General features: G+C 45.7%; 1 protein-coding gene across 1 annotated transcript in view; it reads right to left on the reverse strand.

The window, feature by feature from the left end:
- LOC306971973 (dual E2 ubiquitin-conjugating enzyme/E3 ubiquitin-protein ligase BIRC6-like) overlaps positions 1-26,898 on the reverse strand; it is a gene marked incomplete at its 3' end in the record, with an annotated part of 107,750 nt that overhangs the window by 35,429 nt on the left and 45,423 nt on the right. Inside the window, 19 exon segments of the mRNA XM_079568416.1 lie at positions 848-944; positions 1,023-1,198; positions 1,269-1,425; positions 2,602-3,275; positions 7,040-7,150; positions 7,224-7,344; positions 8,493-8,701; positions 11,249-11,365; positions 13,444-13,597; positions 15,044-15,177; positions 17,179-17,388; positions 18,177-18,360; positions 18,450-18,665; positions 19,722-19,853; positions 19,931-20,058; positions 21,107-21,450; positions 22,869-23,088; positions 24,170-24,522; positions 25,290-25,498. Coding sequence (XP_079424542.1) covers positions 848-944; positions 1,023-1,198; positions 1,269-1,425; positions 2,602-3,275; positions 7,040-7,150; positions 7,224-7,344; positions 8,493-8,701; positions 11,249-11,365; positions 13,444-13,597; positions 15,044-15,177; positions 17,179-17,388; positions 18,177-18,360; positions 18,450-18,665; positions 19,722-19,853; positions 19,931-20,058; positions 21,107-21,450; positions 22,869-23,088; positions 24,170-24,522; positions 25,290-25,498 — 3,946 coding nt within the window.

Below are 26,898 nucleotides of genomic sequence, written 5' to 3' on the forward strand. Positions count from 1 at the left end.
CACATTTTTGTCATTTTTTTGTCACATTTTTGTCATTTTTTTGTCTTTTTTGTCATTTTTTTGTCATTTTTTTGTCTTTTTTGTCATTTTTTTGTCATTTTTTTGTCATTTTTTGTCACATTTTTGTCTCATTTTTGTCATTTTTTGTCATTTTTTGTCATTTTTTTGTCACATTTTTGTCATTTTTTGTCACATTTTTGTCATTTTTTGTCTCATTTTTGTCATTTTTTGTCATTTTTTGTCATTTTTTTGTCACATTTTTGTCATTTTTTGTCACATTTTTGTCATTTTTTGTCTCATTTTTGTCATTTTTTGTCATTTTTTGTCATTTTTTTGTCACATTTTTGTCTTTTTTTGTCACATTTTTGTCACATTTTTGTCATTTTTTGTCACATTTTTGTCATTGTTTTGTCATTTTTTTGTCATTTTTTTGTCTTTTTTGTCACATTTTTGTCACATTTTTGTCACATTTTTGTCATTTTTTCGTCATTTTTTTAATCAAATTTTCGTCATTTTTTGTCACATTTCCATCATTGTTTTCTTCTCAGTTTTGTCACTATTTCCACACCTTTTTTTCCAGAAGCTTTTGGATTGGGGTAAAGCCAAACTGGAGAAAACGTGCTCGGTTCAGGTGGGAGTTAAAAGGGGTTAAATGTAATTCTTTGGCGTAAACAGCTCCTAGTTTTGGAGTTTTGATGAGACAATGGAAGAGTCGTGTGTTTAACGATACAGCGTTTGCTTTTCTATGAGCTGGACTTTGCTGATTCATTAACTTTTTAACCTTTTATACAATGTCTTAGTTGAGAAACACAGGGGAACTGAACCGCTGGACCTCCTCCAGACTCACCCATGTCGTGGAAGGCCTTGAGAGCTTCGCTGGTGTCCAACACGCGCAGGATGAACCAGAGGAGCGGCTCGGACAGCTGACAGGTGGACAGCGAGCCCTGACACAGACACAAGAGGAGCGTTTACACCTTCGTCTCCACACACGGGCCCGGCGGGAGGGTTCACGCGCGGCTCACCTGGCGGCCCATGTAGCCACAGGCCATGTAGGTGAGGATGGGCTGCAGCATCACGTTCACGGAGCTGCTCTTCTTGCTCAGCGTGGTCAGGATGGTGAACAGGCCGTCGCCCACGGAGATGGCGTCCAGGCCGCCGTGGAAGTTCTCGTGCTTGGTGAGGTGGAGGCCGCTCGCTCCTGGAAGAGGAACACGCGTGATTAAAACACGGAGGCTGGAAAAGGCTGTTAAAGTCGGGTCAGCGCTCACCGATGATCATGGCCATGGCGCTGCTGTTGCACTGCCCCAGCGCCGACAGGATCTGGCTCATGATCTGCTGATTGGCCAGAACCAGGTCGGCCACTCCGGACGCCGGGCCCTGATTGGACGAGGAGCCGCCGGACCCGCCCTCTTTACTCCCGCACACCTGCCACAGGAAAAAGGAGAGCGTGATGATCAGGCACTAACATTCCCAACAAACGTCCGTATTCTCTAAAGTTAGTGAGACTTGTTAGTTGCATCAAGGCCTGATTTTAACCCCCTTAATCCCCTAAAACTCATACATTAAAAAAGATATGCAGCTCAAATTGTATCCACAGAATATTTAGTACATCAACATCAACTGTGCCAAGTTTGAAGCAAATCCAAACAGGTGAAGTTGAACTGAGCTCATCTTGGGCTTAATGTGAAGCTAATGAGTTGGGGCAGTTTTCTATTTACATTTGAAAAGGTAAAGATAAACACAAAAGACAATAATGCACTCATTTGTGAAGCGCTTTTCTGATCTATATGACATTTATTTAGCATTTTTGTAGATATATTGTTTAATATATGGGAAAAGAAAAAGCTAAAGCCCAAATCTGTCATATTCCTTTGTTCCTCATCATGTCAGCTTTCTTTGTTCTAAATTTCAATCATCTGTGACTCTGTATGTGACCACAGCACTACTTTGGAGAGAATCACAAGAACATCATATTTTTGTAATTTTTTCATCAATTTTTTTGTCATTTTATTGTAATTTTTTGGGTAATTTTTTATCACATTTTTGTCTTTTTTTTGTCATTTTTTATAATTTTTTTGTCAATTTTTTATCACATTTTTGTCATTTTTTGGGTAATTTTTTATCACATTTTTTGTAATTTTTCGTCACATTTTTGTCTTTTTTTTGTCAATTTTCTTGATCATTTTTTTATCATTTTTTTGTCAAATTTTCATCACATTTTTGTCATTTTTTTGTCATTTTTTTTTGTCATTTTTTTGTTCTTTTTTGTCAAATTTTCATCACATTTTTGGTAATTTTTTGTCACATTTTTGCGACTTTTTCATCAATTTTTCATCACTTTTTTGTCACATTCATATCATTGTATTGTGTGTGACCACAGCACCACTTTGGATAGAATCACAAAGTTCCGTTTCAAGCCTGTCCCGTTAAAGTGTTTTTTGGGGTCCCACAGCCGGACGGGGCCGAGTTGCAATGGGGGGCCCCACTGGTAATGACCCAGGATATACTCTAATGAAAGATACTGGTTTGGAAAAGGAGGAGGGGGTCTGGCTCCTGGTCTAACATACAGTCTGGTGAAACCCCTCCCCCCTGGTCACAAACCTTCTCCTCGTCGGACGCGCTGCTGTCGGCCGCGCCCACGCCGGCGGGGGGCAGGCGCCCGCTGTACTCGCGGTCCCCGGACAGAGGCAGCTGCACCAGGACGTTGACCAGCTTGAGCAGGTCGAACATCAGCTGGTCGCGGGTGGTCTCTCCGCACACCGCCTTGGCGTCGCCCGGCCGGATGATGTTGGCGAACAGGCCCCCGAAGCAGGCGCGCGCCCCCACCGAGCTGTCCGAGCCGCTGCGGGACACCACCTTGTCCGAGCACGTGATGTAGTGGTGCACCAGGAACGTGACGGACTCGATGACCGACAGGATGGTCGTCACGGAAACCACCTCGAAGTTCTGCTCCAGCGTGAAGTCCATGAGCTTGACCTGCGCGTCCAGGGGGCCCTGGCCCGACTGGAAGGGGCCCCTCTCGGTGGACAGGATGTGCATGAGGCGCAGCAGGAAGTCGCTGAACACCTGCGGGCAGGTGGAGGACAGGTGCACCTGCAGGCGGCTCAGGAACTCGTGCATGGCCTGCGTGGCCGTGGGGCCGACCTGGGAGCTGTGCTGGGACGTCCCGTTGGGGTTGGTGCCCGAGAGGAAGCGCACCAGGACGTGCACCAGGGCGGGGTCCGACACCATCTGCTGCGCCGTGGTGTCGGGCGGCAGCAGGCCCGAGCTGGAGGCTGGAGAGAGGAGACCAGTGAGTAAAGGAGGCGTTTGTGATTAAATATATTTATTATGAATCAGTGGTTTCATTTTGAAGGACAGGGTTGAAAAAAATCCGTCATGAGCAATTTTGATCCTTCATGAATTCATCTCTCATAAGCGTTTTTATTATTTTTTATAAATGTATATATATATAGGCTGCATATTGTTTATGTTTGTGAAAATGTGAGCGGGATAAATGGAGCTAAACTAAACCTGATCTGAACAGTCATGGTACATTTTGCAACAGAAATGTGAATAAACTCGTGCGTAAAAGTCTCTGAGGAGACGACTTTCAGAGCATCACCTGCTCATCAATATCAAGGCTCAGATTAAGCTCATACAAATGTAAAGTTGAGCTCATTATTTGCATGTTTTCAATTTTAACGGAATGTAAGAGACGGTGGGTGAACGGGACAATGTTTACCAGTTCCATCACTGCACTACGAGAGAGAGAGAGAGACATAGATGAGCTCGTCCTGAGACTTACGTGAGAAGAGCGGCTCCACATGGGAAGGATATAATTAAAGGAATAGGCCACCGTTTTTACATACTGAGATATGTTCTTACTGAAATCCGCACAGTAATCTTCACTTTACTGTGCGGATGCCAAACTACTCCTGGTATTACTACGGCCCTTTTATCCGCTTAGAAAATCCACGTTGTTTAATTGTGTGTAATTATACTTTGTAGTGGAACACTTCACGTAACCATATTTAAATAGGGAAAACGTGGAAGAGCTTGGTAGCTTCTATCTTGACCTGTTTTGGAGCTATAGAGGAGAGAGGGAGAGGCTAAATGCTAACGCCGTCTGCGCTGTGTTTACGTGACTGAAGATCAGACAGGTCCTAAAGAACTCGTCACAGCTCAGGTAAGAACATGTCTCAGTATGGAAAAACGGTGCCTATTCCTTTGACGTTTAACAGCGTTTGCATCGTGGTTTTCTTCCCCGTGTTGTTGTTAGCGCCCGGGTCAGGAAAGTTAGCTAGCAAGGCAGTGAGAGAGAGAGAGAGAGAGAGAAAGAGCCCGCGCGCTTTGAAAAACAGCAGAGCTGCATCTTTATTTTCAATCCTTCAAAATGACGGACGGCCTTTGAAATTTTCCGTCAAAGTAAAAAATATTCCGTAAATGACGGAGAATTTGCGGTTATGAATCTTAAGTAATGTTTTCCTGAAGCTCCTGACGCCGATGTAAAGCTGAAAATAGGTGTAAAGCAGGATTTTCTTTATGATCAAAACACCAAATGTTTCGGTCAAAGTAAAGGCCTCCATGTGGTCTGTGAGGTCTCAGAGAGGTCTCAGAGAGGTCTCAGAGAGGTCTCAGAGAGGTCTCAGAGAGGTCTCAGACAGGTCTCAGAGAGGTCTCAGACAGGTCTCAGAGAGGTCTCAGAGAGGTCTCAGACAGGTCTCAGAGAGGTCTCAGAGAGGTCTCAGACAGGTCTCAGACAGGTCTCAGAGAGGTCTCAGAGAGGTCTCAGACAGGTCTCAGAGAGGTCTCAGAGAGGTCTCAGAGAGGTCTCAGAGAGGTCTCAGACAGGTCTCAGAGAGGTCTCAGAGAGGTCTCAGAGAGGTCTCAGAGAGGTCTCAGACAGGTCTCAGACAGGTCTCAGAGAGGTCTCAGAGAGGTCTCAGAGAGGTCTCAGACAGGTCTCAGAGAGGTCTCAGAGAGGTCTCAGAGAGGTCTCAGACAGGTCTCAGAGAGGTCTCAGAGAGGTCTCAGAGAGGTCTCAGACAGGTCTCAGACAGGTCTCAGACAGGTCTCAGACAGGTCTCAGAGAGGTCTCAGACAGGTCTCAGAGAGGTCTCAGACAGGTCTCAGACAGGTCTCAGAGAGGTCTCAGAGAGGTCTCAGAGAGGTCTCAGAGAGGTCTCAGAGAGGTCTCAGAGAGGTCTCAGAGAGGTCTCAGAGAGGTCTCAGAGAGGTCTCAGAGAGGTCTCAGAGAGGTCTCAGAGAGGTCTCAGACAGGTCTCAGAGAGGTCTCAGACAGGTCTCAGACAGGTCTCAGAGAGGTCTCAGAGAGGTCTCAGAGAGGTCTCAGAGAGGTCTCAGACAGGTCTCAGAGAGGTCTCAGAGAGGTCTCAGAGAGGTCTCAGAGAGGTCTCAGAGAGGTCTCAGAGAGGTCTCAGAGAGGTCTCAGACAGGTCTCAGACAGGTCTCAGAGAGGTCTCAGACAGGTCTCAGAGAGGTCTCAGACAGGTCTCAGACAGGTCTCAGAGAGGTCTCAGAGAGGTCTCAGACAGGTCTCAGAGAGGTCTCAGAGAGGTCTCAGACAGGTCTCAGAGAGGTCTCAGACAGGTCTCAGAGAGGTCTCAGAGAGGTCTCAGACAGGTCTCAGAGAGGTCTCAGAGAGGTCTCAGAGAGGTCTCAGAGAGGTCTCAGAGAGGTCTCAGACAGGTCTCAGACAGGTCTCAGAGAGGTCTCAGAGAGGTCTCAGAGAGGTCTCAGACAGGTCTCAGAGAGGTCTCAGAGAGGTCTCAGAGAGGTCTCAGAGAGGTCTCAGACAGGTCTCAGACAGGTCTCAGACAGGTCTCAGAGAGGTCTCAGAGAGGTCTCAGAGAGGTCTCAGACAGGTCTCAGACAGGTCTCAGACAGGTCTCAGACAGGTCTCAGACAGGTCTCAGACAGGTCTCAGACAGGTCTCAGACAGGTCTCAGAGAGGTCTCAGACAGGTCTCAGAGAGGTCTCAGACAGGTCTCAGAGAGGTCTCAGAGAGGTCTCAGAGAGGTCTCAGACAGGTCTCAGAGAGGTCTCAGAGAGGTCTCAGAGAGGTCTCAGAGAGGTCTCAGAGAGGTCTCAGACAGGTCTCAGAGAGGTCTCAGACAGGTCTCAGACAGGTCTCAGAGAGGTCTCAGAGAGGTCTCAGACAGGTCTCAGACAGGTCTCAGAGAGGTCTCAGACAGGTCTCAGACAGGTCTCAGACAGGTCTCAGACAGGTCTCAGACAGGTCTCAGAGAGGTCTCAGACAGGTCTCAGACAGGTCTCAGAGAGGTCTCAGAGAGGTCTCAGAGAGGTCTCAGACAGGTCTCAGAGAGGTCTCAGAGAGGTCTCAGAGAGGTCTCAGAGAGGTCTCAGAGAGGTCTCAGAGAGGTCTCAGAGAGGTCTCAGACAGGTCTCAGACAGGTCTCAGACAGGTCTCAGACAGGTCTCAGACAGGTCTCAGACAGGTCTCAGACAGGTCTCAGAGAGGTCTCAGAGAGGTCTCAGAGAGGTCTCAGAGAGGTCTCAGACAGGTCTCAGACAGGTCTCAGACAGGTCTCAGAGAGGTCTCAGACAGGTCTCAGAGAGGTCTCAGAGAGGTCTCAGACAGGTCTCAGAGAGGTCTCAGAGAGGTCTCAGAGAGGTCTCAGACAGGTCTCAGAGAGGTCTCAGACAGGTCTCAGACAGGTCTCAGACAGGTCTCAGAGAGGTCTCAGAGAGGTCTCAGAGAGGTCTCAGAGAGGTCTACACGGTCTCAAGCGGCTGTGGCAATGCTACACGCTGTGAGATGTTTCTGTGGCGTCCCTGCAATGTCTCCCAGACCTGTCTATACGTATGGAGTCTCTCTGAGGTCTCCTTGGTCCAACAGGTGAGACATTGCAGGGACGCCTAGGAAACATCTCACAGCTTGAGAACAACAAACAGTATTCGCGACACAACTGAGACCTTTCGGAGACCATGCAGAGACCACAGGAGACTTGAAGAAGTCTCCAGGGGTCAAGGGAAACAGGAAACCGCTGAGCTAGCATTGTTCACGTCCGTGTACCTGCGGGCGCCATGTTGGTCATCAGCGTGAGCGAGTGCAGCACCAGGCACCAGGTCCGGAGGGAGGTGTTGGGATACCAGGCCAGGACGCTCAGGAAGCTGCTGATGGAGGCTGGAGAGACAGAACACAGCAGTGAGAGAAACCAGACTCTGAACATGGACCTCACAGACGGGCGGATAAACACCTTGGTTGAGCGGGATGGTGGGGACTCGGCTGGCGTTGAACAGGAAGATGTCGGAGCCGCTGTCCTCCGCGATGCCGGTGTTCAAGCTCAGAGTCAGCCACAGCTGCAGCAGCGACTCCAGCTGTGGAGGAGATCGAGAAAATTAATAAAAATAAAAAATAAATGAATGTGGGGAAGAAGAAGAAAATAATTGGGAAAAGAATTAGAGGAAAAAATCGGGGGAGGGTGAAAAAAATTGAGAAAATGGTGAAAACATTTAGGAAAAAATGGGACCAAAATTTTTAAAAATGGTTAAAAATGTGGTAAATTATGTGTAAAGAGGGGGTGTTCTGCTTTTTTCAGTCCCACAGCACCAGTCTATATCACACTACAATGATGACCAAACCTTCTGCTGGTCTGTAAATGCAGTAAATCAGAATAACTGCCTTGTATAAAATGTCTCTCTCAAAATGGCTGTAGTGAATGTCTTGAAATAGGCGTCTGTCTCTTTAACCTCTTAACTCCCGCCTGAACCGAGAGCTTTTTCTCCAGTTCAGCTTTACCCAAATCCTGTAGGCCAGTGTAACACCTCATTTGAAAGCTAAGACCTACAAAACTAAATTGATCTTTTTCCTCACGTCAGATTTTTTTTCATCACTATTTCAATTTTTTTGGTCAATTTTTTGTCATTTTTTCGTCAGATTTTTAACCTTGTTTTCGTCTCAGTTTTGTCGCTATTTTCACACCTTTTTTCCAGAAGCTTTTGGATTGGGGTAAAGCTGGAGAAAATGTGCTCGGTTCAGGTGGGAGTTAAGGGGTTAAGAACCTCTGAGCCTTTAGACACGCCCCCTCCACACGCTGTCTGTGGCATCAGTGGGGAGGGGGTTCTGCTGAGGAGCAGTGGTTGGTTACTCGGCTGGTGACCAAAGCTCGGAGGCGTCTCCAGGAGGTGGGGGCGTTCCTAGGAGGACTCAGGCAAACCTATCCCTAAAATGGCCGCCATCAGAGTTTTTACAGATTACTCAGAAATACGTGAATGTGCCAAGGCAACATTTCAGCCATGTTTTTACTGAGGGAATGACAGAATAACATGATGGAAAGCTTGAAAAAGTCCATTTTGCATAATACCCCCCCCCCCTTTAAATTGTGGGGTTGAAATTGCGAAAAATTTGATTAAAAATGTTTAAAAAAAAAAGTGTAATGTGGAATTCCGATGTTTGCAGCTCGTTCTGACACGTTTGTGATGTTTGCAAAGACATGGCTTCATCTTCATGATCGGGAATGACTGACCTGCACGTGGTGGACCTGCAGCATGGAGAACAGCTTGTTGAAGCAGGAGCTCAGCATGGGCACAGAGGAGGGCTGCAGGGTCAGGCTGGAGCTGGGGGACCCGCCTCCACCGCTGCTGCTGCTGCTGCTGCCCCCGCCGCCGCCGTCGCCACCGCCGCCGTGCAGCGCCCTGAGCAGAGAGTCGTCTGTACCGTTGGACGACTGCGACGCTGGAGAGAGACGAGGAGGAGGAGGAGGTCAGCAGGACCATCACAGCTTTTACCTACACCAGGGCTGGCGAACATGCGGCTCTTGGCCAATCAGAGTGCGGCTCTTTGCATGATTGGATGTGTTTAATACCCATCAGAGGAGGGGGCTCAGTGGGCAGGGCCCCACATACAAACACACTCCAGCATAAAAAACAAAAAAAATCTAATTCTGTCTCAGTCAGAGCAGAAAGCACAAAATTTCAGTTAATATACATGTATTTCAATCTTGGTGAGGAGTAAAACCATAAACCTCTTAACTCCCATCATCACATCATTTTTTTGTTGGGTATTCAACTCATTTTTGTAACTTTTTTGTCATTTTTTTGTCAAATTTTTATCACATTTTTGGTCACATTTTTTTTATCAGATTTTTGTCATTTTTTTGGTCATTTATTGTCATGTTTTTGTCCAAAAAAAATTCACATTTTTGTCATTTTTGGTCACATTTTTGTCACTTTTTTGTCAATTTTGGTAATTTTTTGGTCATTTTTTGTCACATTTTTGTCATTTTTTGTCATAGTTTATTGTAAATAAAACGGTCACATTCTATTTAATCACAAACTACCGCTCCTGGATCTCGCTAACGATCTGTGCCTTTGTGGCTCTTCACAGGATCAAGGTTGAACATTTCGCCTCTTGGTCTCTGACTAGTTGGCCCCCCCTGACCTAGACTGTAAACCAGGGGTGGGTAAGTTTGTGTCATGCAGGGCCGATTTTCTTCATTGCCAAAACACCAAGGGCCGAAACTCACAATTTTAGCCCAGGGTAAAGCACCTTTTCTCTACAAAATATAAGTTTTGCTCATGATATATGTGTGAATATTGTGGTCATCCCGCCTTTGCTCTGCCCAATCCCGTCAGACCTTGGAAGCTCAGCAGGGAAGGGCCTGGTCGGTACTTGGTTGGGAGACCGTTTAGTAGCACCAGGAAGCCTGAGCGAATGTAGTGTAGAGTGAGTGAGTGGTTGGTGGTGGTCGGAGGGGCCGATGGCGCAAACTGGTTGCCTCGCTTCCGTCAGTCTACCCCAGGGCAGCTATGGCTACAATAGTAGCTTACCACCACCGAGTATGGAGTGAATGAATAATGCAATGTAAAGTGTCTTTGAGTGTCCAGAAAAGCGCTATATAAAAACGATGCATTATTATTATTATTATATGACCTAATGGGGCGTTTTGCTGGGAAATGTGAAAATATTGACAGTATTTTCCACATTTTAGAGTCATTTTCATGTATTTGTTCTCTGATTTATGATTAAATGTTTCTTCGGATTTGGCACCCGGGCCTGACGTTGCCCTGCTGTAAACTCTTATTATCCGACATCTTTACACTGGTAAACATGCACATGAGAAGGTCACTGAGGAGGTCACTGAGGAGGTCACTGAGGAGGTCACTGAGGAGGTCAGTGTAACCCCGGTCCCTTCTCTATGTTCTGTGCCGTCTCTTTTCCCTTTTTACCGTAATTCTCTGCCAATCCTAAGCACATGTTCTTCTCGTGCTTCCCTCAGTGACTGAAATGGGCCTTGAAACATAATTGAACGGCTTGTGGTTGTTGGTTTATTGCCTGTATCTGCTAAACCAGGGGCTCTCAACCTGGGGGTCAGGACCCACTATGGGGTCGCGAGACAAATTTGGGGGGTCGCCAGAGCATATCGATAAAATATATATTTTAATATTATTATTATGGTGTGGTAGCATACATGCTGTTTTACCAGGGTGCCATTATTTGTTCTAAATTTAATCCATTTTTGTTTTAGCCATTGTTTTTTCTTTGTTTTTTAAGAGTTGTATAGTTTAACCTCTTAACTCCCGCCTGAACCGAGAGGATCTTTATCCTCACGTCATCACATTTGTTTTTCATCATTTTTTTTGTTGGGTATTCAACTCATTTTTGTAACTTTTTCATCATTTTTTTTGTTGGGTATTCAACTCATTTATGTAACTTTTTCATCATTTTTTTGTCATTTTTTGTCACATTTTTGTAATTTTTGTGTCACATTTTGGTCATTTTTTTTTGGCACATTTTTTTTCATTTTTTCGTCATTTTTTTAATCAAATTTTTGTCATTTTTTTGTCATTTTTTGGTCAATTTTTTTGTCATTTTCTTGTGACATTTTTGCCACTTTTTCATAAATTTTTTCTCACTTTTTTGTCACATTTCCATCATTGTTTTCGTCTCAGTTTCGTTGCTATTTTCACAGCTTTTTTCCAGAAGCTTTTGGATTGGGGTAAAGCCAAACTGGAGAAAATGTGCTCGGTTCAGGTGGGAGTTAAGGGGTTAATGTCCCTGTTTTTCCCATGGTCTGACCCGGGTGGGGGTCACGATCCTAATTACCTGTTATAATGGGGGTCGCGGCTCTAAAAGGTTGAGAACCACTGTGCTAAACAATGGATGAATGATTTGTTGTGTGGTTTATGGTGCAGTATTGAGTATTTGCCTGATGTTTCTGAAGTATGTATGAGTGGCACATGTACTGAAAGTTGAGCCTGGTGACGGTGATGTGTGACGTACCGTTGGTGGAGTTGGTGGTCAGGGCCTGCAGGATGGAGTCGGCCTGCAGGGTGGCCATCATCTTCAGCATCAGCTCGGCCTGTTGCTCCAAACCCACCTCCAGACGAGCGTCCAGAGCTGCACAGACACACGGGGGTCACAAACATCAACGTCCACCCGGCGGATCAGAACAAACCATGTGCAACAACATGGCTGCCCCGAGCAAGACTTTTGAAAACAAAGCACTAAAATGGAACATGTGCAAAAGCTCCAGGGGGAAGTACCGTAACTTCCTATAAGCCGCTACCTTTTCCCCACATTTTGAACCCTGCAGCCAATATATATCTGCCAACACTAGAGGCGTCTCCAGCAGGAAACTGGCTGAACTTCTAATCAGCGCTGCTCTTGGCTTAGATGAGTAAAGGCCTAATTCATCCTCCACAAGACGCGAGAACTTTGTCCTCGCACCCAGAGCAGCGAGAACAAAATGACGTCATTTTGTTCTCGCTGCTCCTGTTCGGCAGGACGGAGGAGGAACCAGAAGAGCCTGGTGTTACCTGCGTGAAAGAGGCGAGTGATAAAGAAAAGAGCGGTTCAGGCTCGTGGACAGAGGGACACCAGGCTTTTACACCTTTCATCAAACACCGGGAAACGTCACCAACATGTTCAGTGAAGGTTCTTGGATGGACAAACCTGCACTGAGCTACACAGACTCAAACAACATGGTTTTACCGAGTGACACGGAGGTAAACTTTTACAGTTAAAGCAGTACTAAGTAAGTCTTCCCCCTAGAGGCCATAAGCGCAACTGCAGGTGTAGTAGCAAGTTACGATTTTTTAACTTATTAATTGTCTTGGAGAGTAAATACTACGCTGACAGGAAAGGCGAAGGGACAGAGGGTTACTGTGCATCCAATTACACAATGGAAATATTTTTTTTCACTCAAACTTGGCTGTAAATACTGTTTAAAGTGACGTTAGCCCACAGTTAGCTTTGCCCGTTAGCATGCTAGCTTCTTCTTCCTGATTACATTAGTGTGTATTGGTGACTCCGGACCTGTGGCAGACAAGTTGCAAACATGGTTTTCTGTCCAGAGACACCAGGGGGCGATGAAAGACCCTCCAATCATCCCATAAACACTTGTATCACCCCCACAGAGACTACGGGGAGGATTTATTAAGGTAAACACGTTACTTAGTTCTGCTTTAACGTTTTCTAACGTAATAAACCAGCGGGAGATGTGGCTAAACATGAAGTCAATCTTCAAAATGTTTGCAATATCTGACTGATATATTTTATAAGAGTTCGAACTCAAATGGCTCGTTTTATTTCGCTCATTCCTTGTTTGTTTTGGCTGTGGAAAAGGGGGGCGTGGCCGTTCGGCAGAAACACGTCTTGTGGAGAATGAAATGTCAGAGCCCAGACGAACGTTGTTCTCGTTCTTTTTGCCTCAAGAACAAAGTTCTCGCGTCTTGTGGAGAATGAAGAGGCCTTAAAGGAATAGGCCACCGTTTTTACATACTGAGAGGTTAAAGGTTATTGACGGAAGTGAGCGGGGAAGTCTTTAGGAGTTACTGCGCGGACGTTTTGCTCCTCGTATCATTACGCCTCACAATATAGTCCCCCTTTTTATCTGCTTATAAAATCCACATGTTACATTTCTGTGTAAATATACTTCGCATGAAAACACTTCACGTAACTTTATTTAAATAGGGAACACGTGGAAGAGCTTGGTAGCTTCCATCGTGAGCTTTTTTGGAGCTATGTGACATGTGGGAGAGGCTGCGTATGTGTGAGCGCACGGACAAAGACCAGACGGGGATATATTAACTCGACTAAAGTGAGGTAAGAGCATATCTCAGTATGTAAAAACGGTGGCCTATTCCTTTAACTTTTACAATTATGAAGGCTCACTTTAGCCTAATGTGGGAGGGCATTGCTCGCCTGGGGAGCGTCTGAGCTGGAGACGGGTCACACGTCACATCCCTACACTCCCACACTGCCGCCCTCCCTCTGCCCACGAGTGCACCCTCCTCCGGGACGAGGCGTCTCTTCCCCCTCATCTCTGAGCGGATGCATCGCACTATGGAAACCTGCGGCTTATATTCCAGTGCGGCCTGTATGTGCACAAGGCCGTTTAATTGTTGGTGTTTGTTTGTTTTTTACTAGACTTTAGCCGTGGGGGAACTGTGCTGCCCCGACTGTGCGGCGGTTACCTTGAGACACGGACACGGACAGGCTCTGGTTGCTCTGCTTCTCGGCCGCCACGGGAGGCTTGGACACCGGGATGCCGACGCCGCCGATGTACGGGTTGTATCCGTACGAGGCGTAATCCGCGCCCCAGTAATCGTACCAGGTGCTGCTGATCGGCTGCAGGAGGAAACGGAAACGGGTGAGGACGAGGCCGGGGGGGGGGGGGGGGTTTCCTTCAGTTAGAAAGTCACAGATCTTTACTGTCACCCACCGTCTGTGGCAGCGCCGGATAAACCTACCTCACGCCAACCGGCCAGTTAGAGCAGAGAAACATTCAGGTCGGAAAGAACAAACCGTCTCTTTGTAACGTCAGAGTAATAAAAACAACAGTATATCATTTGAAACAATCCAGGACAAGGACAGAAACCCATGGGTTGATCTGAAGGTTTTCATCTTATTCCAAAAGGGCCACATTAAGGAACGTTATACAGCATAATGAAGAGGCAATGCTATATAAAAAGAAGGCGTGGCAGCAGTTAAAGGTGCGTTCATGTGCACTGGGAGATGTGACGTCATGTGGTTTTTATTTGGGAAAGTGGGGATTATGACGTCAAATATAAATGAGCTTTTATCGTTGATTAGCGCTTAGCAAAGGCTAATCATTTAAATGTGTTCTTAGCATCTGTTAACCTCTTAACTCCCGCCTGAACCGAGAGGATCTTTTTCCTCACGTCATCACATTTTTTTTTCTATCATTTTTTTGTTGGGTATTCAACTCATTTTTGTAACTTTTTTGTCATTTTTTGACACATTTTTGTCATTTTTTCGTCATTTTTTTCAAATCACATTTTTGGTAATTTTTGTGTGACATTTTTGCCACTTTTTCATCAATTTTTTGTCACATTTTTGTAATTTGTTCGGCAATTTTTTGTCAATTTCTTGTGACATTTTTGCCACATTTTTGTCACTTTTTTGTCACTTTTTGCGTATTTTTTTGGTCTTTTTTGTTATTTTTTGTCATTTTTTTTTGTCAAATTTTTGACATTTTTTCATCCATTTTTTGTCAATTTCTTGTCACATTTTTGACATTTTTTGTCACATTTTTGTAATTTTTTTTGTCATTTTACGTACATTTTTTGTCATTTTCTTGTGACATTTTTGCCACTTTTTCATCAATTTTCGTGACTTTTTTGTCAATTTTTCCTCACTTTTTTGTCACATTTCCATCATTGTTTTCGTCTCAGTTCTGTCGCTATTTTCACACCTTTTATCCAGAAGCTTTTGGATTGGGGTAAAGCCAAACTGGAGAAACTGTGCTTGGTTCAGGTGGGAGTTAAGGGGTTAAATAAATGAGCAGTATCCGTATGTGGCGTCGCTCTTCACTAATGAGCTTCTAATTATAAAGTATTTGTAAATGTCCTGAACTTGCAGACGGGTTTTCCAGCAGGTCTGTGACAGAGTCTATCACAGAGTTTATAATAAATCAGTGGAATAAAGGACATATTAGGTGAAGGTTAAACTGTGTAAAACTGAAAAAACTTCATTAAAGCAACACCTGCAAAAGAACTGGTTTCACTTCATGTATTAAACGTTTCTGCAGGAATGAGAAAATGCGGTTCTTACCTTGAAGACTTTGGCGGCGAGTGGATCTTTTTCCAAATCAATATCTAAAGGATCAATATCAACATCCATCAGGTCCTGTAGCAAGTCAAAGTCTATCTCTTTATCTTTGTCCAAAGAGGCCAGAGGAGGAGCGCCTTTGGGACAGAACAGCTTCACTATGGCACCAGAGCCACAAGCAGCAAAACATGTGCATGTACTGAGCCTGACACGGGTACAGAGGCTTCCAGGCCAGAGCCGGAGGGGGCGGGGCCTGTGATCGAAGAGGCGGGGCCCCGTTATCCAAGAGGCGGGGCCACGTGGGATATTATCGAAGAGGCGGGGCCACGTGGGATATTATCGAAGAGGCGGGGCCACGTGGGGTATTATCGAAGAGGCGGGGCCACGAGGGATATTATCGAAGAGGCGGGGCCACGAGGGATATTATCGAAGAGGCGGGGCCACGTGGGCATTATCGAAGAGGCGGGGCCACGTGGGCGTTATCGAAGAGGCGGGGCCACGCGGGTATTATCGAAGAGGCGGGGCCACGCGGGTATAATCGAAGAGGCGGGGCCGCGTGGGTATTATCGAAGAGGCGGGGCCACGTGGGTATTATCGAAGAGGCGGGGCCACGCGGGTATAATCGAAGAGGCGGGGCCGCGTGGGTATTATCGAAGAGGCGGGGCCACGTGGGTATTATCGAAGAGGCGGGGCCACGCGGGTATTATCGAAGAGGCGGGGCCATGTGGGTGTTATCGAAGAGGCGGGGCCACGTGGGTATTATCGAAGGGGCGGGGCCACGTGGGTATTATCGAAGGGGCGGGGCCACGTGGGATATTATCGAAGAGGCGGGGCCACGTTATCGAAGAGGCGGGGCCACGTGGGTGTTATCGAAGAGGCGGGGCCACGTGGGTATTATCGAAGAGGCGGGGCCACGTGGGGTATTATCGAAGAGGCGGGGCCACGAGAGATATTATCGAAGAGGCGGGGACACATTATCGAAGAGGCGGGGCCACGTGGGTATTATCGAAGAGGCGGGGCCACGTTGATATAATCGAAGAGGCGGGACCACGTTGATATAATCGAAGAGGCGGGGCCACGTGGGTATTATCGAAGAGGCGGGGCCACGTGGGTATTATCGAAGAGGCGGGGCCACGTGGGTATTATCGAAGAGGCGGGGCCACGTGGGTATTATCGAAGAGGCGGGGCCACGCGGGTATTATCGAAGAGGCGGGGCCACGGGGGTATTATCGAAGAGGCGGGGCCACGCGGGATAAAAACATGACATAAAAGCATCAAAAACGTGACAAAAAATGACCAGAATAGCAACAACAATGTACAAAAAAATGACAAAAAAACATTAAACATTTCTTCAAAAAATAAACAAAAAACGACAAAAACATGACGAAAAATTCATTAAAAAAGCGACGGAAAAAGTGGCAAAAAAGACCAAAAAAAGCCTCAAAAACATGACATAAAAGGACAAAAAAAATGACAAAAAAAGTCACACAAAAATGATAAAAACGTGACCAAAAAATGACAAAAAAAACATTAAAAATTTCTTCAAAACATGAACAAAAAACTACAAAAAAATGACCAAAAAATTCTTCAAAAAACATTTTAAAATTCTTCAAAATACGACAAAAACATGACGAAAAATTCTTTAAAAAAGCGATGGAAAAAGTGGCAAAAATTGGACAAAAACACATTAAAATTATTCAAAAAAGGACATGAAAGCAACAAAAACACGACAAAAATACGACAAAAAAAATTCTTTAAAAAGCGACGGAAAAAGTGGCAAAAATTTGACCAAAAAAGGCAATGGAGAAAAAAAAGTCAAAAGAGAAACAACAACACGACGGCGGCAACGCAAGTCAGTTTTGTTGATCTCATCTATGGGCCAGTGAAACGATCTCACAATGTTGAAGTTCAGCTCTCAGAAACAGCTCAGGATAAACAGCTTTCAGTCAAGAAATGCTTAGATTTGGGTGAAGCCAAACTTGGGGGTTAAGAGGTTGAGCTATTGTACATGTTTTTTCGTGGGAGGGGAAACCGGAGGAAACCGTGTCCGGCTCTGGACTGGAAGCTCAAACATTTGAACCTATGATAACGTCCTAAAGCCTGACTGTGGTGAAACGTGTGGTGTGGGTCATACGCACTTTGGAAAACCGCCGCGTTGTTGGCAGTACCTGCGATGATATCGGGCACCAGGCCCTCGTCGATGCTCTCCACCAGAGGCACCGGCGCCGAGGGGGGCAGGGGCTCGTCACAGTCCACACTGCCCCCTACGGACGAGGAGGAGGAGGCGGCTTCGTCCGGGACCGCCACGTCCTCCATCACGTCCAGGGAGCCGGGGGACAGCAGCTCGCCTGAGGGAGAGGGGGAGGAGGGAGAGGAGGAGGGGGAGGAGGGAGAGAGGAGGGAGAGGAAGGGGAGAGTTACATTTAAATTATTAAAATGTTTCACTGACATTGCATTAATTGTGTTGCACTTAGGAAAATACCAGGACTAGGACTAAAATTAAGCGTAAATTGAGAGTAAATGAGGACTGAAATCAGTTCTACATTAGCTGTAAATTAGAAAAAAACTGAAGTAAAGTAGACTGAACTGGGCCTAAACTGAGCCTGAACTGGGCCCTAAACTGGGCCTAAACTGGGCCTAAACTGGGCCTAAACTGTGCCTGAACTGTGCCTGAACTGGGCCTGAACTGGGCCCTAAACTAGGTCTGGAACCGTGCCTAAACTGTGCCTAAACTGTGCCTAAACTGTGCCTAAACTGTGCCTAAACTGTGCCTAAACTGGGCCCTAAACTAGGTCTGGAACTGTGCCTAAACTGGGCCTAAACTAGGTCTGGAACTGTGCCTAAACTGGGCCTGAACTGGGCCCTAAACTAGGTCTGGAACCGTGCCTAAACTGTGCCTAAACTGTGCCTAAACTGTGCCTAAACTGTGCCTAAACTGTGCCTAAACTGGGCCCTAAACTAGGTCTGGAACTGTGCCTAAACTGGGCGTAAACTGGATCTAAACTGGGCCTAAACTGGATCTAAACTGTGCCTAAACTGTGCCTAAACTGGGCCTGAACTGGGCCTGCCCCGGGTCTGACCCTTTCCTGACCCCGGTCCTGACCCGGCCCTGACCCGGCCCTGACCCCGGCGTTACCTCCCAGGATGTCCTGGAGCATGCAGGTCAGGCTGTACTGGGCCCAGGCTCCTCCCCAGGAGATGTCTCCTCTGTTGAAGTCCGTTCCCACCAGCAGCAGCAGGAGGCGCTCCAGCTGCTGCTCCGACACCACCTCGCACAGGTGGATGGTCGGCCGCGTGGCGTTGGCGATCCTTGCCAGCACCTGCGGTCACATGGTTCAGTGTCACATGGTAACTTCAGCGTCAGAGGTGTGTGACGTGGCGGTGAAGGCCACTCTCGGGCCACTCGTACCTTGCAGACGAACAGCAGCAGGTCGGCGTGGCAGGTGAAGTCCATGGACAGCAGGAACAGCGCCAGCTTCTGGACGACGGAGATGCAGCGCTCGTGAGACAGAGTGAAGGGCAGCGGCTCCACGTCCGTCGACTCCTTCGCCGACGACGTCTCCGCGTCCAGCGAGGAGCGAGGCCACTCCGCCGTGCGCCGCAGGCGGATCAGGTCCTTAAAGTGCTGCGGGTGCAAGAGGCGGGGCTTAAGTCAGCGCCAGGAACCATTATCCCATCCCTATACTTTAGTAAACCAGTAAACCGGCTTTTTTGAGCTTCCGATCCGATATTTTCATGCAGGCCGATACTGATCCGATACTGTTTAAAGAGGGGGTGTTCTGCTTTTTTCAGTCTCATAGCACCAGTCTATATCACACTACAATGATGACAAACCTTCTGTTGGTCTGTAAATGCAGTAAATTAGAATAACTGCCTTGTATAAAATGTCTTTCAAAATGGCTGTAGTGAATGTCTTGAAATAGGCCTCTGTCTCTTTAACCTCTTAACTCCCGCCTGAACCGAGAGCATTTTCTCCAGTTCAGCTTTACCCAAATCCTGTAGGCCAGTGTAACACCTCATTTGAAAGCTAAGACCTACAAAACTAAACTGATCTTTTTCCAAACGTCATCAGATTTTTTTTCAGCACTTTTTTTGTTGGGCAGTCGTCTCATTTTTGTCAAATTTTCGTGACTTTTTTGTCACTTTTTCGTCACTTTTTCGTCAAATTTTTTGATTTTTTTTTTGGGATCAAATTCTTATCAATTTTTTCGTCAATTTTTTCTCACTTTTTCGTCCATTTTTTCTCACTTTTTTGTCGTTTTTTTGTAATTTTTTTGGTTAATTTTTTGGCACTTTTTCATCCATTTTTTGTCAAATTTTTGTTGTTTTTTTGTACATTTTTTGTACATTTATTGGCACTTTTTCGTCAATTTTTTCTAACTTTTTTCACATTTCCATCCTTGTTTTCGTCTCAGTTCTATCGCTATTTTCCAGAAGCTTTTGGATTGGGGTAAAGCTGGAGAAAATGTGCTCGGTTCAGGTGGGAGTTAAGGGGTTAAGAACCTCTGAGCCTTTCGGACACGCCCCCTCCACACCCTGTCAGTGGCATCAGTGGGGAGGGGGTTCTGCTGAGGAGCAGTGGTTGGTTACTCGGCTGGTGACGAAAGCTCGGAGGCGTCACCTCAATGAGGTTCAGAAGCGGACCTGACCCCCCGATGAACCCCAGTAAAGCGCGCCTCACCTTGGACGTGGCCTGCTTCAGCTTGGCCTGTTCCACCAGCAGCTTGTACGAGGAGCCCTTGTTGCTCTGGATCTTCTCCTTCTCGATCTGCTCCACCAGCGCTTTCTGCTTGGCCTTCAGCAAGTTCAGCTGCTGCACAGAACCGATATAACGATATAACAACGCACCACGTGACCACCGCCCGCCGTCTCCCCGCCGCGTACGTTTACCTGCTTGTGGTGCACCAGCTGCTTGCGGATCTTCCGGGAGTACAGGCGGTCCAGGCTGCTGCTGCCTTTGGACGAGCGGCTGGAGCTCTGGGACTGGAGGCTGTTGTTGATGAAGCTCCACTGCATCCCTGCGGCCGCACCAGGAGAACGGGTTAGGGAATCAGAGACTGTCAGGGCAATCCCAGGGAAACACTCGGCCCAAACAAACAGGAAGCACAGAGGACACATGCGGCACCAAGAGGACCAGGAGGTTTTACTGTAAAATCAGCTACAAAGTCGCGCTAACTCGTCAAAACAGAAACCCGTGAGGAGCCTCAGAGACCAGGACTCACACGAGGATGAAGAGTTTACCTTCGAAGAGGAAAAACTATCATCACTGTTTGGACCATGTGGAGGAGCAGCCGTGGATCAGCTGGATTTCTAACTGAATCGTGAACTTGATCGTCTTTTTTACTCATAAATGTGCGGTTTACTCATTTCTCTGTATGAAGTGTTTGTTTCTATACTGTATAGTGCTTGTTTGTTTGTTTCTTTCTTTCTTTCTTTGTAGAAAGTTCATACTGTCTTCTTAGGTTAAGCCTATTACAGTTTGTTTCTTATAGTAAGACAGAAGGTTTAGTTTACATGCTTGACTAGTTTCGATCACTTCCTGTGATCTTCCTCAGAAGCAACACCTGGTGGTGGAGGTGCCGTGTCGTAGGCAGCTTACATGGATTTCGCTGGATCAGAGAAGCCATCGAGATCAGGAAACGTGCATCAACATCTATGAACCGGGACGAGGGAGCTATTTATTTATGTATTATTTGGTAGGGACAGTGCAAGTTAATGAACAAGCCACACCGGATTGTAGCCTTAGGCTACACCTTATCCCACACCTGGGATGCCGTCCTGGAGAAGGCGCCAGTCAGTAGGGGGCGTAAGCTCTCCCTACTGACTGGAAAATCCATGTAAGCTGCTACGACACGGCACCACCAGGGGGCGCTTCTGAGGAAGATCACAGGAAGTGATCGAAACTAGTCAAGCAGGTAAACTAAACCTTCTGTCTTACTATAAGAAACAATACTGTAATTGTTTCTTTGTTTGTATACTGTATAGTGCTTGATTGTCCTGTCTTTACCTGAGTATGAGTCTTGTCCTGTATGAGCTGTAGTGTTTGTTTGTTTGTCCTGTGTTTACCTGAGCAGCTGCGGTCGCGCTCCTTCCCCAGGTGCTTCTTGGCGCCCGACGCCTCGTCTTCGATACTGGCCACGTAATCCAGGAGCCGGGACACCAGCATCACCACCCAGCTGATCATGGGGATGTCCAGCACGCCTGCACACACACACGCATGTATGAGCGTCACCGTGTATGTGCGTGTGCTTTGTGACGCGGCCGTACCTTCCGTCCTCCGGTGGGCGCTGGCGGACGGCGGCGGCTGCTGCAGCGGCGACAGCAGCGAGTCCAGCAGGTTCAGCAGACCCTCCAACACGCCGCTGTTACTGAGGGAGCGCTGGCCCAGGCAGGACAGCAGCATGAACACCCTGAGGGCACACAGATGACGTCACACACAGGACGTCACAAACGTGAGGGCACACACAGGACGTCACACACAGGACGTCACACACAGGACGTCACACACAGGACGTCACACACAGGACGTCACACACAGGACGTCACACACAGGACGTCACACACAGGACGTCACACACAGGACGTCACACACAGGACGTCACACACCGGACGTCACACACAGGACGTCACAAACGTGAGGGCACACACGTGAGGGCACATGCATGAGGGCACACAAATGACGTCACCACAGCTCCTTAACCTCTTACCACCTAAACCAAATGCCTTCTGTCCTCTTTGGCTATTATACAGGCCTGTGTAACACCTCAGGTGAAAGCTAAGACCCACAAAACTGATCTTTTTCCTCGGGTTGTTGCTGTGATGTGTCACCTTTTTAATGTTTTTTTTATTCTTTTTTTTTTTTCATTTTTGTTGAATTTTTGTAGTGGGACAGGCCTCGTGGAAGACCCAGGACACGGTGGTGGGACTATGTCTCCGAGCTGGCCTGGTGTCGCCTCGGGGTCAGAACAGCTGGAGGAGGTGTGTGTGGATAGGGAAGTTTGGGCATCTCTGCTGAGACTGCTGCCCCCGCGACCCGGCCCCGGATAAAGCGGAAGAAAATGGATGGATGAATTTTTGTAGAATTTTTGTCACATTTTTGTTGCATTTTTGTCTCATTTTTTGTAATTTTTTTGTTGAATTTTTGTTGAATTTGTCACATTTTTGTTGAATTTTTGTCACATTTTTGTTAATTTTTTTCAGTTTTTTGTCACATTTTTGCTGAATTTTTGTCATATTTTTGTTGAATTTTTGTCATATTTTTGTTGAATTTTTGTCACATTTTTGTTGAATTTTTGTCACATTTTTGCTGAATTTTTGTCATATTTTTGTTGAATTTTTGTCACATTTTTGTTGAATTTTTGTCAAATTTTTGTCGAATTTTTGTCATATTTTTGTTGAATTTTTGTCACATTTTTGTTGAATTTTTGTCACATTTTTGCTGAATTTTTGTTGATTTTTTTCTTTTTTTTGTTGAATTTTTGTCACATTTTTGTTGAATTTTTGTCATTTTTGTTGAATTTTTGTCACATTTTTGTCGCATTTACATCCTTGTTTTCTTCTCATTTTTTGTGGCTGTTTTGGTTCTTTTTTCCCAAGAAGCTTTTTGATTGGGGTAAAGCCAAACTAGAGAAAATGTGATCCGTTCAGGTGGGAGTTAAGAGGTTAAAGTAGTAGGAGAAAGGAGGAGCCATTTCTTTCCCCACTGTATCTTACCATTTCTTAAATGCAGGCTTAATGACTTTTTCAGAACTATTTTCCTCCCTAAACGTACAAGCTTTCACCTGGAAACATCTTCTTCCCATGGCGTGACCTGCGGCCGTGTTCCTACCTGTCCTGTGGGAAGATGAGCAGCTGCTCTGAGTTGTAGAGCTCCTGCAGGACGTTGGAGAGGAACTGGCCCCACCAGCGCTCGGCGCCGCACAGCTGCACCAGCAGCAGCCCGGCGTGCAGGCGGATCTTCGGCGTCCCGCTGATGCACAGGTGCTTAAAGAGCTCCTCACACGCCTCAGAGTGGAAGGTGGACTGGAGGACGGACGGGACCGAGTGGCCTGGACACAGGGCAGAGGGAGGATTAGAATCAGGAGAAGAAACAGTGTGGGATGAAGCGGGTCAGAAGAAACATCACAGTGAAACCTGGTCACAGTGTTTATCATTTCAGAATCATAAGAGATTGAGACGTGTTTTTTGGCTGCTGAGCTCCCTCTGAAGAAACGACTAAACCGGGACATTCAGCGCCCCCTGCTGTTCAACACTCACACCATCAGAAGCTTCACACGCAGGATTATAGACCAGACATGTTTAAAATGTGGCCACAAATGTCGCTGGTGCAGATCGGCCGAACTCTATTAGATATATTTCTATTAGAGCTGGGACAAAACATCGGATTGTAATACTTTGCTACAAAACCAAGTATCGATACTTTGGCAAGCATCGCAATACTTTCAATACTTATCACTTGTTTTGCAGTAACAGTTACAGCACTTTGTTACATTTTGTGCTACTTTACTTTTCGCTCTTCACACATTTTTGTCATTTTTTCGTCAATTTTTTTATCACATTTTTGTCAAATTTTTGTCTTTTTTTTTGGTCAAATTTTTATTACATTTTTGTCACATTTCTGTCATTTTTTCGTCAATTTTTTATCAAATTTTTGTCATTTTTATCACATTTTTGTCATTTTTTGGTCAAATTATTATCACATTTTTGTAATTTTTTTGTCACATTTTTATTACATTTGTGTCACATTTTTGTAATTTTGTTGTCACATTTTTGTCACATTTCTGTCATTTTTTCGTCCATTTTTTATCCAATTTTTGTCATTTTTTTGTCACATTTTTATGGTAAATTTTTTGTCATTTTTTCGACAGTTTTTTGTCAACTTCTTGTGACATTTTTGCCACTTTCTCATCAATTTTTCGTCCCTTTTTTGTCACATTTCCATCTTTGTTTTCGTCTCAGTTTTGTTGCTATTTTCACAGCTTTTTTCCAGAAGCTTTTGGATTCGGGTAAAGCCAAACTGGAGAAAATGTTCTCGGTTCAGGCGGGAGTTGAGGGGTTAAAATATCGGCCTATATATCGGTTATCGGCCAACCCTTCACATCGGTATCGGACCCTTCGCCTCGGCGTTACCGTTGTTGGAGTGCAGCAGGCTCAGCAGCGTGTCCAGTAAGTATCGGATGATGGTCCTCAGCTGCTCCGTGGACGAGTTGTGGACCAGGTCTTGGGCGTTGGGTTTGTCGCACTCGGACAGGAGCCTCCGGGAGGCGCCGAGGGAGACGCGCAGGCGCTGCACGGCGTGATGGGACAGGTTCAGCTGGAGCTGCAGCTGGATGCAGTCCTGATAGGCCGAGAACACGCGCTGGTCCTCCTCCACCACTTTGTCCGGCTTTCGGAGGAAGTACTGGGCGTTGTTGGCGCTGTTCAGGGGCGGCAGGTCGATGTTCTGGAGCAGGGTCTCCAAACGGTGACAGGCCAGGTTATATCTGAGGAGGAGACAGAAGGAACAGAGCCAGGTTATATCTGAGGAGGACACAGAAGGAACAGGTTATATCTGAGGAGGACACAGAAGGAACAGGTTATATCTGAGGAGGACACAGAAGGAACAGGTTATATCTGAGGAGGACACAGAAGGAACAGGTTATATCTGAGGAGGACACAGAAGGAACATGTGAGAGACCAGGTTATATCTGAGGAGGACACAGAAGGAACATGTGGCAGGTTATGTCTGAGGAGGACACAGAAGGAACATGTGGCAGGTTATGTCTGAGGAGGACACAGAAGGAACAGGTTATGTCTGAGGAGGACACAGAAGGAACAGGTTATATCTGAGGAGGACACAGAAGGAACAGGTTATATCTGAGGAGGAGACAGAAGGAACAGGTTATATCTGAGGAGGAGACAGAAGGAACAGAGCCAGGTTATATCTGAGGAGGAGACAGAAGGAACAGAGCCAGGTTATATCTGAGGAGGAGACAGAAGGAACAGAGCCAGGTTATATCTGAGGAGGAGACAGAAGGAACAGAGCCAGGTTATATCTGAGGAGGAGACAGAAGGAACAGAGCCAGGTTATATCTGAGGAGGAGACAGAAGGAACAGAGCCAGGTTATATCTGAGGAGGAGACAGAAGGAACAGGGCCAGGCTATATCTGAGGAGGCCCCAGAGCCTTTCATATATGGGCATAATGTAGGGTTCCTCCCAAAGGTCCACTTTAACCCCTGATTATGAGAAGTGTGCTTTGCTCCCGCTCACCTGCACTGGATGTCCTCCTGCAGCGCCACCATCATGCTGAGGTGCTGCTCCACGTCGGGCTGGGGGCCGGCGCCCTCTCCGTCTCTGAGCGGGTCCTGCAGCAGCTTCAGCTCGCTCTCCCACGGCAGGATGTACGTGTGGCCGTAGTAGAAGCCCAGCGGGATCTTAGCGCGGGCGTTTGTGCTGCCGTAACGACCGATCACCGTGATCTGAGGAGAGAGGCAGGTCTTAGCTTTCAAATGAAGCGCTACACTGGCCTGCAGGCTCCGGTCCAGAAGTTTGAACTGCACACTGGTAAGAAGTTAACCTCTTAACTCCCACCTGTTCTCCAAATTCTTCAAATCTAAAAGCTTCTTCAAAACAGCGACAAAAAACGAGAAGAAAATGAGGACGACAAAGACAAAAAAGCGCTAAAAAGTGACCAAACGCCAAAGTGACAAAAACTCAACAAAAAAGTGATAAAAGAGCACAAAAAAGACAAAAATCCAGCAAAAAAGTGACAATAATCCAACAAAAAAATGACAAAAATCCAGCAAAAAAAAATGACAAAAATCCAGCAAAAAAGTGACAAAAATCCAACAAAAAAATGACAAAAATCCAGCAAAAAAAAATGACAAAAATCCAGCAAAAAAGTGACAAAAATCCAACAAAAAGTGACAAAAATCCAACAAAAAAGTGACAAAAATCCAACAAAAAAGTGACAATAATCCAGCAAAAAAGTGACTTAAATCCAACAAAAAAGTGACAAAAATCCAACAAAAAAATGACAAAAATCCAGCAGAAAACGTGAAAAAAATTCAGCAAAAAAGTGACAAAAATCCAACAAAAAAGTGACAATAATCCAGCAAAAAAGTGGCAAAAATCCAGCAAAAAAGTGACTTAAATCCAACAAAAAAGTGACAAAAATCCAGCAAAAAAGTGACAAAAATCCAACAAAAAGTGACAAAAATCCAACAAAAAAGTGACAAAAATCCAACAAAAAAGTGACAATAATCCAGCAAAAAAGTGACTTAAATCCAACAAAAAAGTGACAAAAATCCAACAAAAAAATGACAAAAATCCAGCAGAAAACGTGAAAAAAATTCAGCAAAAAAGTGACAAAAATCCAACAAAAAAATGACAAAAATCCAGCAAAAAAAATGACAAAAATCCAGCAAAAAAGTGACAAAAATCCAACAAAAAAAGTGACAATAATCCAACAAAAAAATGACAAAAATCCAGCAAAAAAAATGACAAAAATCCAGCAAAAAAGTGACAAAAATCCAACAAAAAGTGACAAAAATCCAACAAAAAAGTGACAAAAATCCAACAAAAAAGTGACAATAATCCAGCAAAAAAGTGACTTAAATCCAACAAAAAAGTGACAAAAATCCAACAAAAAAATGACAAAAATCCAGCAGAAAACGTGAAAAAAATTCAGCAAAAAAGTGACAAAAATCCAACAAAAAAGTGACAATAATCCAGCAAAAAAATGACAAAAATCCAGCTAAAAAAATGACAAAAATCCAACAAAAAAGTGACAAAAATCCAGCAAAAAAAAATGACAAAAATCCAACATTTTTGTCACAACAAAAAGTGACAAAAATCCAACAAAAAAAATGACAAAAAT

Source organism: Gobius niger (genome assembly GCF_951799975.1).
Source record: "Gobius niger genome assembly, chromosome: 12".
In the NCBI taxonomy this organism is placed as follows: Eukaryota; Metazoa; Chordata; class Actinopteri; order Gobiiformes; family Gobiidae; genus Gobius; species Gobius niger.